This window comes from Erinaceus europaeus, chromosome 4 (genome assembly GCF_950295315.1).
Source record: "Erinaceus europaeus chromosome 4, mEriEur2.1, whole genome shotgun sequence".
Lineage (NCBI taxonomy): Eukaryota > Metazoa > Chordata > Mammalia > Eulipotyphla > Erinaceidae > Erinaceus > Erinaceus europaeus.
Window position 1 is genome coordinate 62,210,759 of NC_080165.1, and position 14,047 is coordinate 62,224,805.

The 14,047-nt window shown below is 41.0% G+C and overlaps 1 protein-coding gene across 1 annotated transcript in view; it reads left to right on the forward strand.

Annotated features, from left to right (window-relative positions):
- The window catches only part of DNAH8 (dynein axonemal heavy chain 8), a 429,487-nt gene that overhangs the window by 48,049 nt on the left and 367,391 nt on the right, over window positions 1–14,047 (forward strand). Inside the window, exon 11 of the mRNA XM_060190815.1 lies at window positions 2,485–2,586. Within this exon, the coding sequence (XP_060046798.1) occupies window positions 2,485–2,586 (102 nt within the window). The remainder of the gene's footprint in view (window positions 1–2,484; window positions 2,587–14,047) is intronic.

Consider the following 14,047-nt stretch of genomic DNA (forward strand, 5'->3'; position numbering starts at 1 on the left):
GACTGGGGGCTTGAAGCTGGGTCCTTGCACACTGCAATGTGTATGCTTTACTTGGTGCTCCACCACCTGGCCCCAGGCATGAAAGTCTTGTATGACCATTATGCTGTCTCCCCAGTCTGAATTATTTCTTACCTATCTGTTCAATTACCTTTCTTCCTTCGATACTAACTTCCATTTCTCTTAGCTGTGCTTTATTTATTAATTAATTTATTTATGGTGCTAGGACCTTGTACATGCATAATCTCACCACCTCAAGCTATATCTTCATTCAGACAGTCAGAGAGATAGATGAGTTGGGTAGGCCAGAGCCTTCTCTAATTTTATAGCTTCTCTCTTGTAGTCCTGGGACTCTAGCCTGGACTGAACACATGGCAAGGCCACACATCATACCTGGTGAGCCGTCTCTCTGACCTTAGTTATTTATTTTGTCTGCCTTTGTCTTTTACTTTTCAGTTTACTTGTTTGATTTTCATTTCTGTCCCAAAGATTGGGAGTTCAGGGCAAGGATAGATAGCATAATGGTTATGCAAACAGACTCTCATGCCTGAGGCTCCATGGTTCCAGGTTCAATCCCCCACACCACCATAAATCAGAGCTGAGCAGTGCTCTGGTAAAAAAAAAAAAATGTTGGTAGTTCAGTAGATTTTTATTTTCATTTTAGCCAAGCACTACTCAGTTCTGATGTACACTGGTACTGGGGATTTCATGCCTGAGGCATGCAAGTGTTTTGCATAACCATTATGCTATCTGTCTTACTCAAGGTGGACAATAGAAATGCTAATTTCGTAGCCAGAAAGTTGATATAGCAAGTGGAGTGCATTCTTTGCATGTGTGAAGCTCTGGGTTCAATTCCTTATAGCACATATGCTGGAGTGACATTATAGTTCTCTCTCCTTTGCTGATAAATTATATAAATAAAAACAATCTTTTAAAAATTGCCAAGTTTCCAAGTAGACTAGCTACTTTCTTATTAGGTGAAAGTCTCTCATATCTTCCTTATAAATTCTTAATAAACTACTTCATGATGAACTTAATGTCTATACACATGTTGATTTTTAATGATGCACAACTGAAACATATAAGGGAATGTTACTTTGGCAAAAATTTAAAAAGATACTAATTTACAGAAGGTATTTTAAAATATTTTACCTATTTTATATATTTCCTATATTGCTTGCTTGTTTCACTTGAGTTTGCCTCTGTTACCATGTTTGTTTTCTCTGACCATCTGGTGATTTTTGGTAGCATTCTGGGTTGTGCTGGTTGTACAACTTTTCTTTTTTAACCAGAACACTGATCAGCTCTGGATTGTGGTGGTACAGGGGATTGACTCTGGGACTTCGCAGCCTCAGGCATTAAAATCTCTTTTGCATAACCATTATGCTATCTACCCCACCCTGGTTGTACATCTTTGTATTTAAGATTTCTTTTTCTTTTTTTTTAAATTTCTTTATTGGGGAATTAATGTTTTACATTCAACAGCAAATACAGTAGTTTGTATATGCATAACATTTCTCAGTTGCCCATATAACAATACAACCCCCACTAGGTCTTCTATCATCCTTCTTGGACCTGTATTCTCCCCACCCCCCACACTTCCCCCAGAGTCTTTTACTTTGGTACAATACGCCAGTTCCATTTATTTAAGATGTCTAATTTGCCTCTTGTTGTCTTTATTACAGTCTGTCTTTGTGGTGGAGGGATATGAGGTACTGTTAACTGGGCAGTGTAGAGAGTTTTTTTTTTTTTTTTTCCTGACCTATCCTTTGTGGGTGTTGTAGCTATCTGGGTATGACCTATTCAAGAATACAATCACATGGTTTGGTCATTCAAGTACACACCACTGTTTGCTTGCAATACAAGTTGCTTCAGTGTAGTGTCCAGGGTCATGACTGAGAGTCAGCTTATATCCTTTCTCATCTCTAGTATTTCCTGCAACATATTTCACAGCAGTCTTACCCTCTCCATAACTGGGTTCTGGCTTTCCCTAGTCATTATTGTTTCTCCTGTTGACTTGATCCCATGCACTATATTTTTAGGTAGTTCCTTAAATTTCTGTGTGTCAGTCTGCTACCTTGACCAAATTTCCTGACTATTTAAGTGTTTGTCTTATTTATTCTTATTTTGGGGAATGTAAGAGATGGTTAGTTTTATATTTAGTCAACATGTTGAAGGATGGTAAAGAATAATGTCCAAAGTAGATGAAGATCTACTTAGGGGAGGGGTAGACAAGTGGAAAATATTGTTGACTTTGAAATGTATAGCCTCAGTAACAGTGATTTAAGTGTAATAAGTAAATGTGACTTTGGGCTTTCTCATTTTGACTAGAATGTACTGAATGTATCTCATATTTATATTTTGTGATTGATCCACTTCATAAGTTTATTTTTTACCCCCATTTTATATTTGGGATCTTTAAAAAGCTTAAGTAATTTTTACCTCTGATTTTTACCTATAGTTATTTTGGACTTCTGTTTATTTTAGGTGACAAATCAAATGGTGACTGCATGTAAAGCATATATTACTGATGGAGGGATTATTCATGTATGGGATCAAGAAACACCTGTTGTACTAACGAAAATTCAGGTTTGTATTTTAAAGTATTACACACACATATATATATATTTTAATTTTTAAAAAATATTTTGTTTACTTACTAGATAGAGACAGAAATTGAGAAGGGAGAGAGACAGAGACACTTGCATTCCTGCTTTACCACTCATAAAGCTTCCTCCTGCATGTGGAGACCAAGGGCTTGAACACTTGCACACTGTTAAGTCCTTGCACAGTTATGTGTGCGCTTAACCTGATGCACCATCTGACCCATATATATATGTATGTATATGTATACATATATATGATATATATATATATATGGGTCAGGCAGAAGATATATATATATATATATACATATATATATATCTTCACAAAATAAAGCTTTCACTCTGAGGCCTGGTTTTGTTTTCTTTATTCTTTCACAAGACATATTAATTTTGATCAACATAGAAAACCCCTAAGGAAGCCGTTGTTGTACTTTGCCTCTGTTACTATGTTCATTTTCTCCAATTGCTTGGTGAGTTTGGTTGCATTAGGTTGTATAACTGCCTTTGTGGAAGTGACTATGCCAAGAGAAGAAAGAATCCTGAGATGGCTGAATCTGTATCCCTAAGCCTGGTAGAGCAGAAACAGTATTTAGCTCTGATTTGCCCTTAAAAGGGCACCACGTTGGGCGCCAGGTGTCGTGCTGCACCGCAGAGAAGAGAGAGAGGAGATCTGGAGCGAAGAGGGAACACAAATCTTTATTTCTCCTGGCACCTCAGAGTTGGGTGAGAGAGAAGCAGGTTTGGCCACGTGGAGGTAGCAAAAATGGCTGCCTCACGCAGTAACCTTTCCTGCGTCTAAACACCAAAGTGAAGAACTGACAAGAGAGAGAGGTGTGGAAGAAGAAGGGCTTTTATGGGAGTAGCTCTTGCGAGAATGGGAAGGGGGAAGAGTAACCATAGCACTCCAGGATAGGATAATAACTCTCATGAGAATGGGAAGGGGGAGGAGTAACCAAAGCACTTCAACTATGGCGGGGAAATAGACAATGCCCTGAGGGCACAACATGGCAGAACAGGCACTCTGAGAATGTCCCAACTCTCGTGGGAACTAGCAATAGCCCGAGGGGACAACATGGCAGATGTGACTGCATCTGCACTATTTCCCAGCATCTCCCCCTTTCCTTTTATCTAATGGCCAAGGCAACAGTCTGTAAAGTCTATGAACTACTCAGGGTCAGTCTATGAAAAACCAGCAACATGAAGGGAAGGAAGCTGCTGTAAAATTGTCCAAAGGGTATACCAGCAAGGCCAATAGAAGTCTCAGTCCAAAGTAGGCGACTAGGGGGAGAAATAGCAGGGGGTGAAATGTTGTATGAGGAAGGTCAGCCTCTGGAATTTTGCTTTTCTGTAGAGAACTTGACAGCTGCAATTCACTTACTTATGAAACAAAACTTGTAACAGGTTAGAAATTTACCACAATAGATAACTCGATGATTATAATTGGTTTAAGTATCTTTATAAATTTGGAAGGTCTTTTTTGTTTCATTTTAAGGCTCCTAACCAATCTAAGCACAATAAAATGTGGTAAGTCAAAGAACCACTGCTAGAGCCTCAGGCATGAGAATCATTAGCATAACCATTGTGCAATCTAATTGAGAAGGTATTTGAGAACTTTACATATCAACAACATCTTACTTAACCTTTTGTTACACCCATTCAAGATGGAGACACACCCTAGGTGTGTGCAGATATTTTAGACCAACTTAGTTAAAATATATTGATTTTAAACTAATTTTTGCCTCAGACTTTAAATGTAAGTTAATTTTACTTTTATGAGAACTATGTTGAAAACCTTTTTCATTTAACTTTGCCTGGTAATAATATAGCCTTAAAGTTACATTTTTAACCTTAAAGTTAATTGTTTACCAGACTTTAAATACACATAAACATGGTCTTCAATACACAAGGAGAAAAACTTTTGTTATGAAGACATATTATTTTAAACACGAGTTTAGATCTATACTGTCTTAGTTGTTCGGGGGTGTGTTGTCCGGTGGTGGCCTCTTGTGCAACTTCAGCTCCAGGAATTGTAGGTTGTGAACTCTGCAGGGATCTCTGCGTATTCTAGCTCCTCTGCCTTCAGAGCCAAGCTGGGGATCTCAGCCAGGGGGCCCAGTCCTGGCAGGGAGCCCGCAGTCTCCAGGTGGTCCAGGATCTGCCCAGACTTCATAGCAGGAGGGTGGGCGGGCTGGCCGTGCAGAAGGTGCGGGCCAAGGTGCCCCAGGGTGGCAGCCAGGATAGGCTGCACCCCTGCCCGCCATGTCCACCGCCCTACTCCCGGCGGCTGAGCAGTGTGGAGGGAGCCTACGCCCAATGCCCCGCGCCACGTGGTGGTGAGCCGGCTCCTGCAGGCGGGCATTGGGCGGAAACCACAGTGTGGCCAAGAGAGAAATGTTCCAGAAACCGAAAAAGAGTCTCATGAATAAAGGGCAGAGGCCTTTGGAAACCTCTTCATAAGCAGAAAAGCAGCCCATAGTGGATAGGTAGCCAAATCTTCACTTATCTGGGGGATGGGCAGGTCAGGCCCCACGTTGTAGTGCCATATGTTGTTTTTGCCAGGCTGGCTTCACAGGCTGGTAACAGATGACCAGAAACTCGTGGCTGAGCTGAGAATGCAGTTTAATCTTTATTCATGAGTGGGCAAAACAACCTAATCAGCACACCATGTGCTCCTCCATCTTTCACCTCCGGCGGCAGTGAGGAACTCAGGAAGTATGTAGGAAGGGGGCGGGGAGAAGGGAGAAGCGCAAAAAGGCAAAGACTAAACCACAATCTCCCGGAGGTGGGGGGGAGTGAGACCAAACCAATATGAAGCATACCAACACTTACTACCTTTCCTCATTTGGAAGTGTATGAATAGTATAAGAATATAGAATGAAAGTCATTACAATGTTATACTTCTCTTTACATAGTGCTCCTTCATGAATGTCATTGCCTTTTTGCTAAGACTGCTGTAAACATCTTAAAATAGATTTAATGGTATTTGGCAGCTGACTTTGATCTTTGGAAGAGAATATTTATAATATTTCCCTGTTTAGTCTGATGCTTTTATAGTATTTTCCCCTACTATTTTTCAAAAAGACTTATTTATTTTTGATAGAGACAGAGAGAAGTTGAGAGGGAAAGGGAAATAGGGCGAAAGAGAGACAGCTACAGCACTACTTCAGTCATGAAACTTCCCTCTGGGTGGACTGGAGACTTGAACCTAGATCCTTGTGTATGCTCATTATGATACCCCATCCCTGTTTCATAGGTTTTATTTTATTTATGTCAATACTTTTTTTATGTCAATACTTTTTAATATTGTATTTATTGGATAGAGACAGAGAGAAATTGAGAGTTATGGGGGAGACAGAGGGGAAGAGAGACAGAGATACACCTGCAGCACTGCTTCACCACTTGCAAAGCTTTCCTCCTACAAGTGGGGACTGGGGGCTTGAACCTGGATCCTTTAAGCATTATAACATGTGCACTCAACCAGGTGTGCCCCCACCCAGTCCCTGTTTCATAGATTTTATATATATCTTTGAATAGATTAAGAAAGTTCTGTTCTTGTGGTCCGGGAGGTGGCACAGTGGTAAAGCTTTGGACTCTTAAGCATGAGGTCGCGAGTTCGATCCCTATCAACACATATACCAGAGTGATGTCTGGTTCTTTCTCTATCCTCCTATCTTTATCATAAAAAAAAAATATTTAAGAAAAAAAAAAGAAAGTTCTGTTCTTGGCTTTAGTTATGAGACAGTTTTTAAAGTTGTGGATATTTTCTTCCCCTCATGTATGGCTATCATCAATAAAGCATTTCTCTGACATATTTATTGAAATGCTTATAAGATTTTCTCTTCAGCCTGCTAGTATGATGGATGGAAGTTTTAGGTTTTCAAAAATGAAACTATCCCCTTATCCCTAGGATAAGCTCAACTTAGTCACGGTGCAATTTCTTTTGTCAGCACTCTCAAATCCAGTTTGCTATGATTTTGTTTAGGGCTTCCCCCACCAACTATATTTGTAAAGGAGATAGTCATTTCTTTTTCGTAGTGCCCTTGCCAATATTTGTAGTAATAAGTTCTCAGACTAAGTATGTTGCAAAAGATAGGAAAGTATTCCTCTTCTCTTCCTTCCTTCCTTCCTTTCTTTTGTTCTTTCTTTCTTTCCTTAATAAATAGTTTATTTTATTTTATTATTTTTTAAAAGATTTTATTTACTTATTAATGAGAAAGATAGGAGCAGAGAGAAAGAACCAGACATCACTGTGGCACATGTGCTGCTAGGGATCGCACTCAGGACCTCATGCTTGAGAGTCCAAAGCTTTATCACTGCACCACCTCCCGGACCACTAAATAGTTTATTTTATTTGAACAAGAGAGAAAGATATAGAGAGAAATACCAGAGTAATACTCAGCTCTGGCTTATGGTGGTATTGAATCTGGGACTGCAGAGACTCAGGCATGAAAGCCTTTTGCATAACCATTATACTGTTTCCATAGCCCCACTCCTTTTTCTGTTCTCTGGAAAAGTTTATAGAAAGTTAAAGTAGGACTTTTATTTTTACTTTTGTATTTATTTTAGAAATATGTATTTTTTCATTTCATTGGACACAGAGAAATTGAGAGGGGAGAGATAGACACCTGCAGCACTGCTATACTATTCGTGAAGCTTCCCCCCTGCTGGTGGGGACTAGGGGCTTAAACCTGAATACTTGCACATGGCCACATGTGCACTCAACCGTGTGTGCCACCACCTAGCCCCTACTTTTAGTTTTTTTCCCTTTTGTTACCCTTTTTTAAAAAAAAAATTGTTGTAGTTATTATTGTTGTTGATATCTTCATTGTTGGATAAGGACAGGGAGAAATGGAGAGAGGAGGGGAAGACTGAGGGGGAGAGAAAGATACCTGCAGACCTGCTTCACTGCTTGTGAAGGGACACCCCTACAGGTGGGGAGCCGAGGGCTTGAACTGGGATCCTCACGCTGGTCCTTGCGCTTCACCCCATGTGTGCTTAACCTGCTGCACTACCGCCCAACCCCTAACTTTTAGTTTTTTAAACAGAGCGCTGTCCAGCTCTGGATTTTGGTGGTGTTGTGATTTAAACTTGAGATTTCAGAGCCTCAGGAATGAAAAAATTTTTGGATAATCATTGTTATCTTCCCACCCTGTGTTCCTTTCCTTTTCTTTTTGTTTCTCCTCTCCTCCCCTCCCCTCTCCTCCCCTCCCCTCTCCTCCTCTCCCCTCTCTTCCCCTCCACTTCCCACCCCTCCACTTCCCACCCCTCCACTTCCTCTCCCCTCCCCTCCCCTCATCACTTCTCCTTACTCTTCCCCTTCCCTCCCCTTCCCTTCTTCCTTTCCCTCCCCTCTCTCCCTCTCCTTTCCTTTCCCCTCCTCACTCCTCCCCTTCCCTCCTCTCCTCATCCTTCCCCTCCCCCTCCCCCCTCTTTCTTGTTGCCTGAGCTTCCCTGATGCTTTCTGCCTGAGCAATTCCACTACTACTGTTTTTTTTTTTAGAACACCCCCCCCCCCCCATAGAGGGTGATAAACAAAGAAGAAGAGAAAGACAGAGGGAGAAAACATGGTAAAGTATATGCTTTACTGGGAGAAATCCCTCCTGGTTCTGTCAGTGATGTATTTTCTTTAAGTTTTTTTTAAATATTTATTTTATTTATTTATTCCCTTTTGTTGCCCTTGTTGTTTTATTGTTGTAGTTATTATTGTTGTCGTTGTTGGATAGGACAGAGAGAAATGGAGAGAGGAGGGGAAGACAGAGAGGGGGAGAGAAAGATAGACACCTGCAGACCTGCTTCACCGCCTGTGAAGCGACTCCCCTGCAGGTGGGGAGCCGGGGTTCTAACCGGGATCCTTATGCCAGTCCTTGTGCTTTGCGCCACCTGCGCTTAACCTGCTGCGCTACAGCCCGACTCCCCAGTGATGTATTTTCAAAGTTTGAAAGAAATGACCATACCAGGAAGACTCCACTTGGAAGTAGTTATTGAGTATTTTCATGTGCCAGTGCCTAGGATTTGTATAACTGAGTGGCTAGTCTGGGATTGGGAGATCCAGGAAGGAGAGTTCTGCCTTTCACCTGGGATATGAACCTCTGAACTCTTTGATCTGATCCTAAGTAATGAAATCACCACACTTTGACTTTTGGAGCTGGAAGAAAAAAGAAAAAAAAGAAAAGTCAAAGAAACCAGAAGATGGGGAGTTGGGCGGTAGCGCAGCGGGTTAAGGGCAGGTGGCGCTAAGCACAAGGACCAGCGGAAGGATCCCAGTTCGAGCCCCCGGCTCCCCACCTGCAGGGGAGTCACTTCACAGGTGGTGAAGTAGGTCTGCAGGTGTCTGTCTTTCTCTCCCCCTCTCTTTCTTCTCCTGCTCTCTCCATTTCTCTCTGTCCTATCCAACAACAATGACATCAATAATAACTACAACAACAAAACAACAAGGGCAACAAAAGGAATAAATAAATAAATAAATTAATTAAAATAAAAAAAAAGAAACCAGAAGATGAAGAATTACAGTTATGATAGTTTCTTATGCTAAAAACACTTGATTCTATACTGAAAGATCCAGGATTGTTAATGTGATTTTTGGACCTGGTCAGGTAACATTGACTAAACCTTAGGTTAAGAGAGGTACAACTTCACACAGTTCCCACCACCAGAACTCTGTATCCCATCCCTTCCCCTGACAACTTTCCTATTCTTTAACCCTCTGGGAGTATGGACCCAAGGTCATTGTGGGATGCAGAAAGTGGAAGGTCTGGCTCCTGTAATTGGTTCTCTGCTGAACATGGGCGTTGACAGGTTGACCCATACTCGAAGTCTGTCTCTCTCTATCCCTAGTGGGGCAGGGCTCTGGGGAAGCAGAGCTCCAGGACACATTAGTTGGGTCATCTTCCCAGGGAAGTCTGGTTGGCATCATGCTAGCATCTGGAACCTGGTGGCTGAAAAGAGAGTTAACATACAAAGCCAAACAAATTGTTGGTCAATCATGAACCTAAAGGCTGGAATAGTGCAGATGAAGAGTTGAGGGGTCCCTCATCTTGTAGATAGCTAGTAGGCATATTTCAGTTATATTCCAAAGGGCCTGTGGATATAGTAGGTTTTTTTTTTTTTCTTTCCTTTGAGCCTGAAATCTGATATGCAGGTGGATCCAAGTTATTGTCTGGGGAGATGATGTCATGGCTGGAAAAAGGACCAGAAATCTGGATCAGGGAAGAGAGTAGCTCCCTAGTACGGGAAAGGGGTGTAAATATTTTTGACTGTAAACTCCCTTGATTTGATGTGTTCTGGGGCCCATATTCAGCTTAGGAGCCTATGTGACCTCTGCATCCCTGTAGGTCTGAGCTCACATTCTGTGGTCATGAGTAGGAACATCCCAAGCTGCCCCAATATCAGGATCCATCTTCCTCAGGTGTAGCATAGAGTATGTTGTCCATCCTCCCTTCAGTGGATGGAACATTCTCTACCGTTATTGATCCAAGCTGAGGGCAAGGTCCTATGGGGGGACCCACAAAGGGGTCATTTGTGTTGTTCCTGATAGAGATGACCAGTAACAATGGAGAGAGGGATTTATTTGAAGTCTAGGCCCATCATGTCTGTTTGGGAATCTCAGGACTCCCTGAATAGGGCTCCAGCTGATGGGGTGGCCTGATAGTGACTAAAGAGTCATTGTTAAAGGATGCCAGTCTCTTGCCCTTATTCAGCTTTTGCAGTCCTTGCTTTGAGAAGGATAGCTTGGGAGTGAGGGAGGGAAGTATAATAGGAAATAGGTGAGGAGTATATCTAAGTCTAAGTGTACACTATTTCATTATGGACTTCATACTGACTCACTGCAGACTATTGTGTACTTTTGCTTTCAGGTATATATTTTGCCCTAATTTATGGATACATGTGAACATATGCTCTATCTTACGGGACCTGGCCTATATCTAGGTTTCTGGACTTTGTTAGGAAGTGAACCACCTGGAATGGAATTAGAGAATCCTATGAAAGGAAAGATCTCACCTGAGTAATGAGGGTGAAGGGTTAACATTCCATGCCTGACGTCTTTGGACACAGTCCAAAGTGAAGCATGCTGAGTTGGTACTCTTTGCATTGATTAGGTTGAGATCAGCGGATACAATATCATTTGATATACATTGAGAGAAGCATGCAGGAAAGTGAGCCCCACCCTAGAGTTTCCAGGACTGGAGGAAATATAGGCTCTATAGAGGAAGCAGGAGATTCCTGTTGTCTTATGGTTAAGAAGATAACAGATAGTCATTGCTATAATCACATTATTTGGCAATTGGGTTAACTTTGAAAAGTCCCTTTGTTAGGATTTGCTGTATCATACAGAAGATCACCTTGATTTATGTCCCTTGACATTATTTGTATATATCTGTGCCAGAGGTTGCTTCTGTCCTCCCTGGTCTAGGCTCTTAAGAGAGTCAACATATCAAAGACTCAGCCTATGTATTAAAAAGACTCAGTGTGTGCTTTAAAAAGTTTGAGACATTCAATCAATTTTTCCCCTCTCATTAATTAAATAGTGATTTATATGACTACAAATTAATAGGAGTGTACATAAACACCATTCCTACCACCAAAAGAGTGTGACCCATCCTGTGCTCCCCCCCCCCCCACTGCCCCGTGAAGCCGAACATCCACCCTCACTCTCACCCCAGGGTTTTTAATTTGGTGCCCTATGCCATCTTTTTTCCTTTTTAACTCCCCCCGCTCCCCAAGAAATTAAGAGGGAAGGGAGTGGTAGAGTAGTGGAGGGAAAGATACACATGTGCAGTGTCCTCTCTGCAGGTAGGGACTGGGAACTTGAGCCTAGTTCCTGTGTTCTCTACCTGGTGTGCTGTCATCCAGCACCGGGTATAATTTCTATTCTTAGAAAACTATCTTATTCAAATGAAGAAGAAAAAGTCAGTCATGATGAGAGGAGAGAGATTAAAATCAACATATCCTGGTGGTGGGAGTTGTGTGCAGACACCTACCATGGGAAGGTAAGAAATTATACCCATGTGACAACAATTGTCTTGTGAATCATTATTTCTCTAATACAACAATTGAACAGAAAAAGAAAAACATAACAGAGCAATAAAAGCACAGATTAAGAAAGGAGAAATAAACCTAATAAGAACATTAGTTGAAGAGGCATATGCAGCATTATATAAAGCCAATAAAAAAACAGAGAAGGAAGCAAAAGCAGAAAGAAAATGGAAGAAGCAAAAAGGTGAAAGGAGAAAGCTATACAATAAATAATATTGGAAAAGAAGGAAAACATATCCTGAAAAAAATTCACAAAAAGGTAAAAGTGTTATCAAATTACTATGTTGTATATCTGAACATGATATGTTTACATGTCACTTATATCTTCATTAAAAAAAAGGGATACAACAGCCAAAGCTGTTGAAATTCATGGAAGAACTGAAATCACTTTGCCAGTAATGAGTTGTGCAAGTTAAAATGATGAAAAAGTGAATATGCTTTGTCATAGGCTTAAACTATCAAGCTTACCATACTTAAATGAAACGTATCATCTACATAAGAAACAAAAATGACTGCTCTGATGGACAGAAGAGATCCATGAACAATAAGAAAAGAGCAAAAGCAAGTGTGGAGACTTGTATGTGACAAGCACTTTAAGAATACAGAGAATCAACTGCTGAAAGTGCAAATGTCAGTCAAGCTGGTCAGGGAAGAATTGATCTATGATTAATAATTAAAGCTGTGAGTTTTTTCCTTGCTAGAATAAATTTAAGACTAGAAGGTTCTTACAATTATATGAAAAAATATTTTAGGATCAAAAGAACTGCCAAAAATTCTATCAGCAATGAAGAGTCTCCAAAAAACTTGACCTAATATCAAAATAATGCTACATGGAGTTGTGCTTCAAGCTGACAATACCACCTTCACAACAACTTGAAAGTCCACACAATGGTGTTGCCATTGGGACAGTAGAAGAATGGAAGCTTTTTGAAATAAGCTTTGAAAACATTCACCTGGAAGACGAGGGAAAGTAGTGGAAGTAGTGTCTGACAGAACTAATATTGTTGACATGTAGTGATGTAAAGAACTTGGTGAGGTGGTAATGATAAAGAAAGATGCTTAAGAATAAATGCTTCTGGGAGATGGGCAGTAGTACAGCGGGTTAAGTGCATATGGCGCAAAGTGTAAGGACCAGCTTAAGGATCCTGGTTCGAGCCCCGGCTCCCACCTGCAGGGGAGTCGCTTCACAGGCAGTGAAGCAGGTCTGCAGGTGTCTTTCTCTCATCTCCTCTGTCTTCCCCTCCTCTCTTTATTTCTCTCTGTCCTATCCAACAACAACAATAATAACTACAACAATAAAATAAGGGCGACAAAAGGGAATAAATTAAATAAATATAAAAAAAAGAATAAGTGCTCCCAATGTGTAATAGCCAAAACCTGGAAGTAACTTGGGTGTTCAACAATAGATGAGTGACTGAGCAAGTTGTGGTATAGATACACAATGGAATACTACTCAGCTATAAAAATGGTGATTTCACTGTTTTCAGCCCATCTTGGATGGAGCTTGAAGGGATCATGTTAAGTGAAGTAAGTCAGAAACAGAAGGATGAATATGGGTGATCTCACTCATAGGCAAAAGTTGAAAAACAAGATCAGAAGAGAAAACACTTAAGTAGAACTTGGACTGGAGTTGGTGTATTGCCCCAAAGTGAAAGACTCTGGGGTGGGTTGGGGGGGGAGAGCTCAGGTCTTGGAAAAGGATGACAGAGGACCTAATGGAGATTGTATTGTTATGTGGAAAACTGGGAAATATTAAGCATGTACAAACTATTGTATTCACTGTCGAATGTAAAACCTTAATCCCCCAATAAAGAGGAGAAAAGAAAAAGAATAAATCATCCAGGGGACCAGGCAGTGGTACATTGGTTAAGCGCACATGGTGCAAAGTGCAAGGACTGGCCCAAGGACCAGTGCAGGGATTGGTGCCAGGACCCCTGTCTGAGCCCACAGCCAGCTGCTGACTCCCGGTTCAAGCTTTTTTTTTTTTTTTTTTTTTTTTTGTCTTAAAGGCCTGTCCTGCACCACTTGCAGCTCAGTGAATTTCTTCAAATGTAGTGAGATTCCAGCTTTTTTTTTTTTTTTTTTCCCCTTTCATTTCTTTCTCTAGCTGCTGTGGGCATGGTCTTTCAGTTGCTCCTGTGGCAGTTGCTGCTGTGGACAAACTTATGTTAAGTGAAAAACAATCAGAACCTTGAAGAGGAGACACACATACAGAGATGGGGATAGAGAGGGAGGGAGAGGAGGGATGGTGCTTTTTTTGAGACTGAAAATGAGTAGTTGGAGTGGGAGAGGGAAACGGAATGAGATCAGTTATGTAAAATCTAAATGTTTATAGGAATAACCTGGAAACATGTTAAACCTCTAGATTTTTGAGTCTCAAAAGTTATTTTTAAAATTATTTTTATTATCTT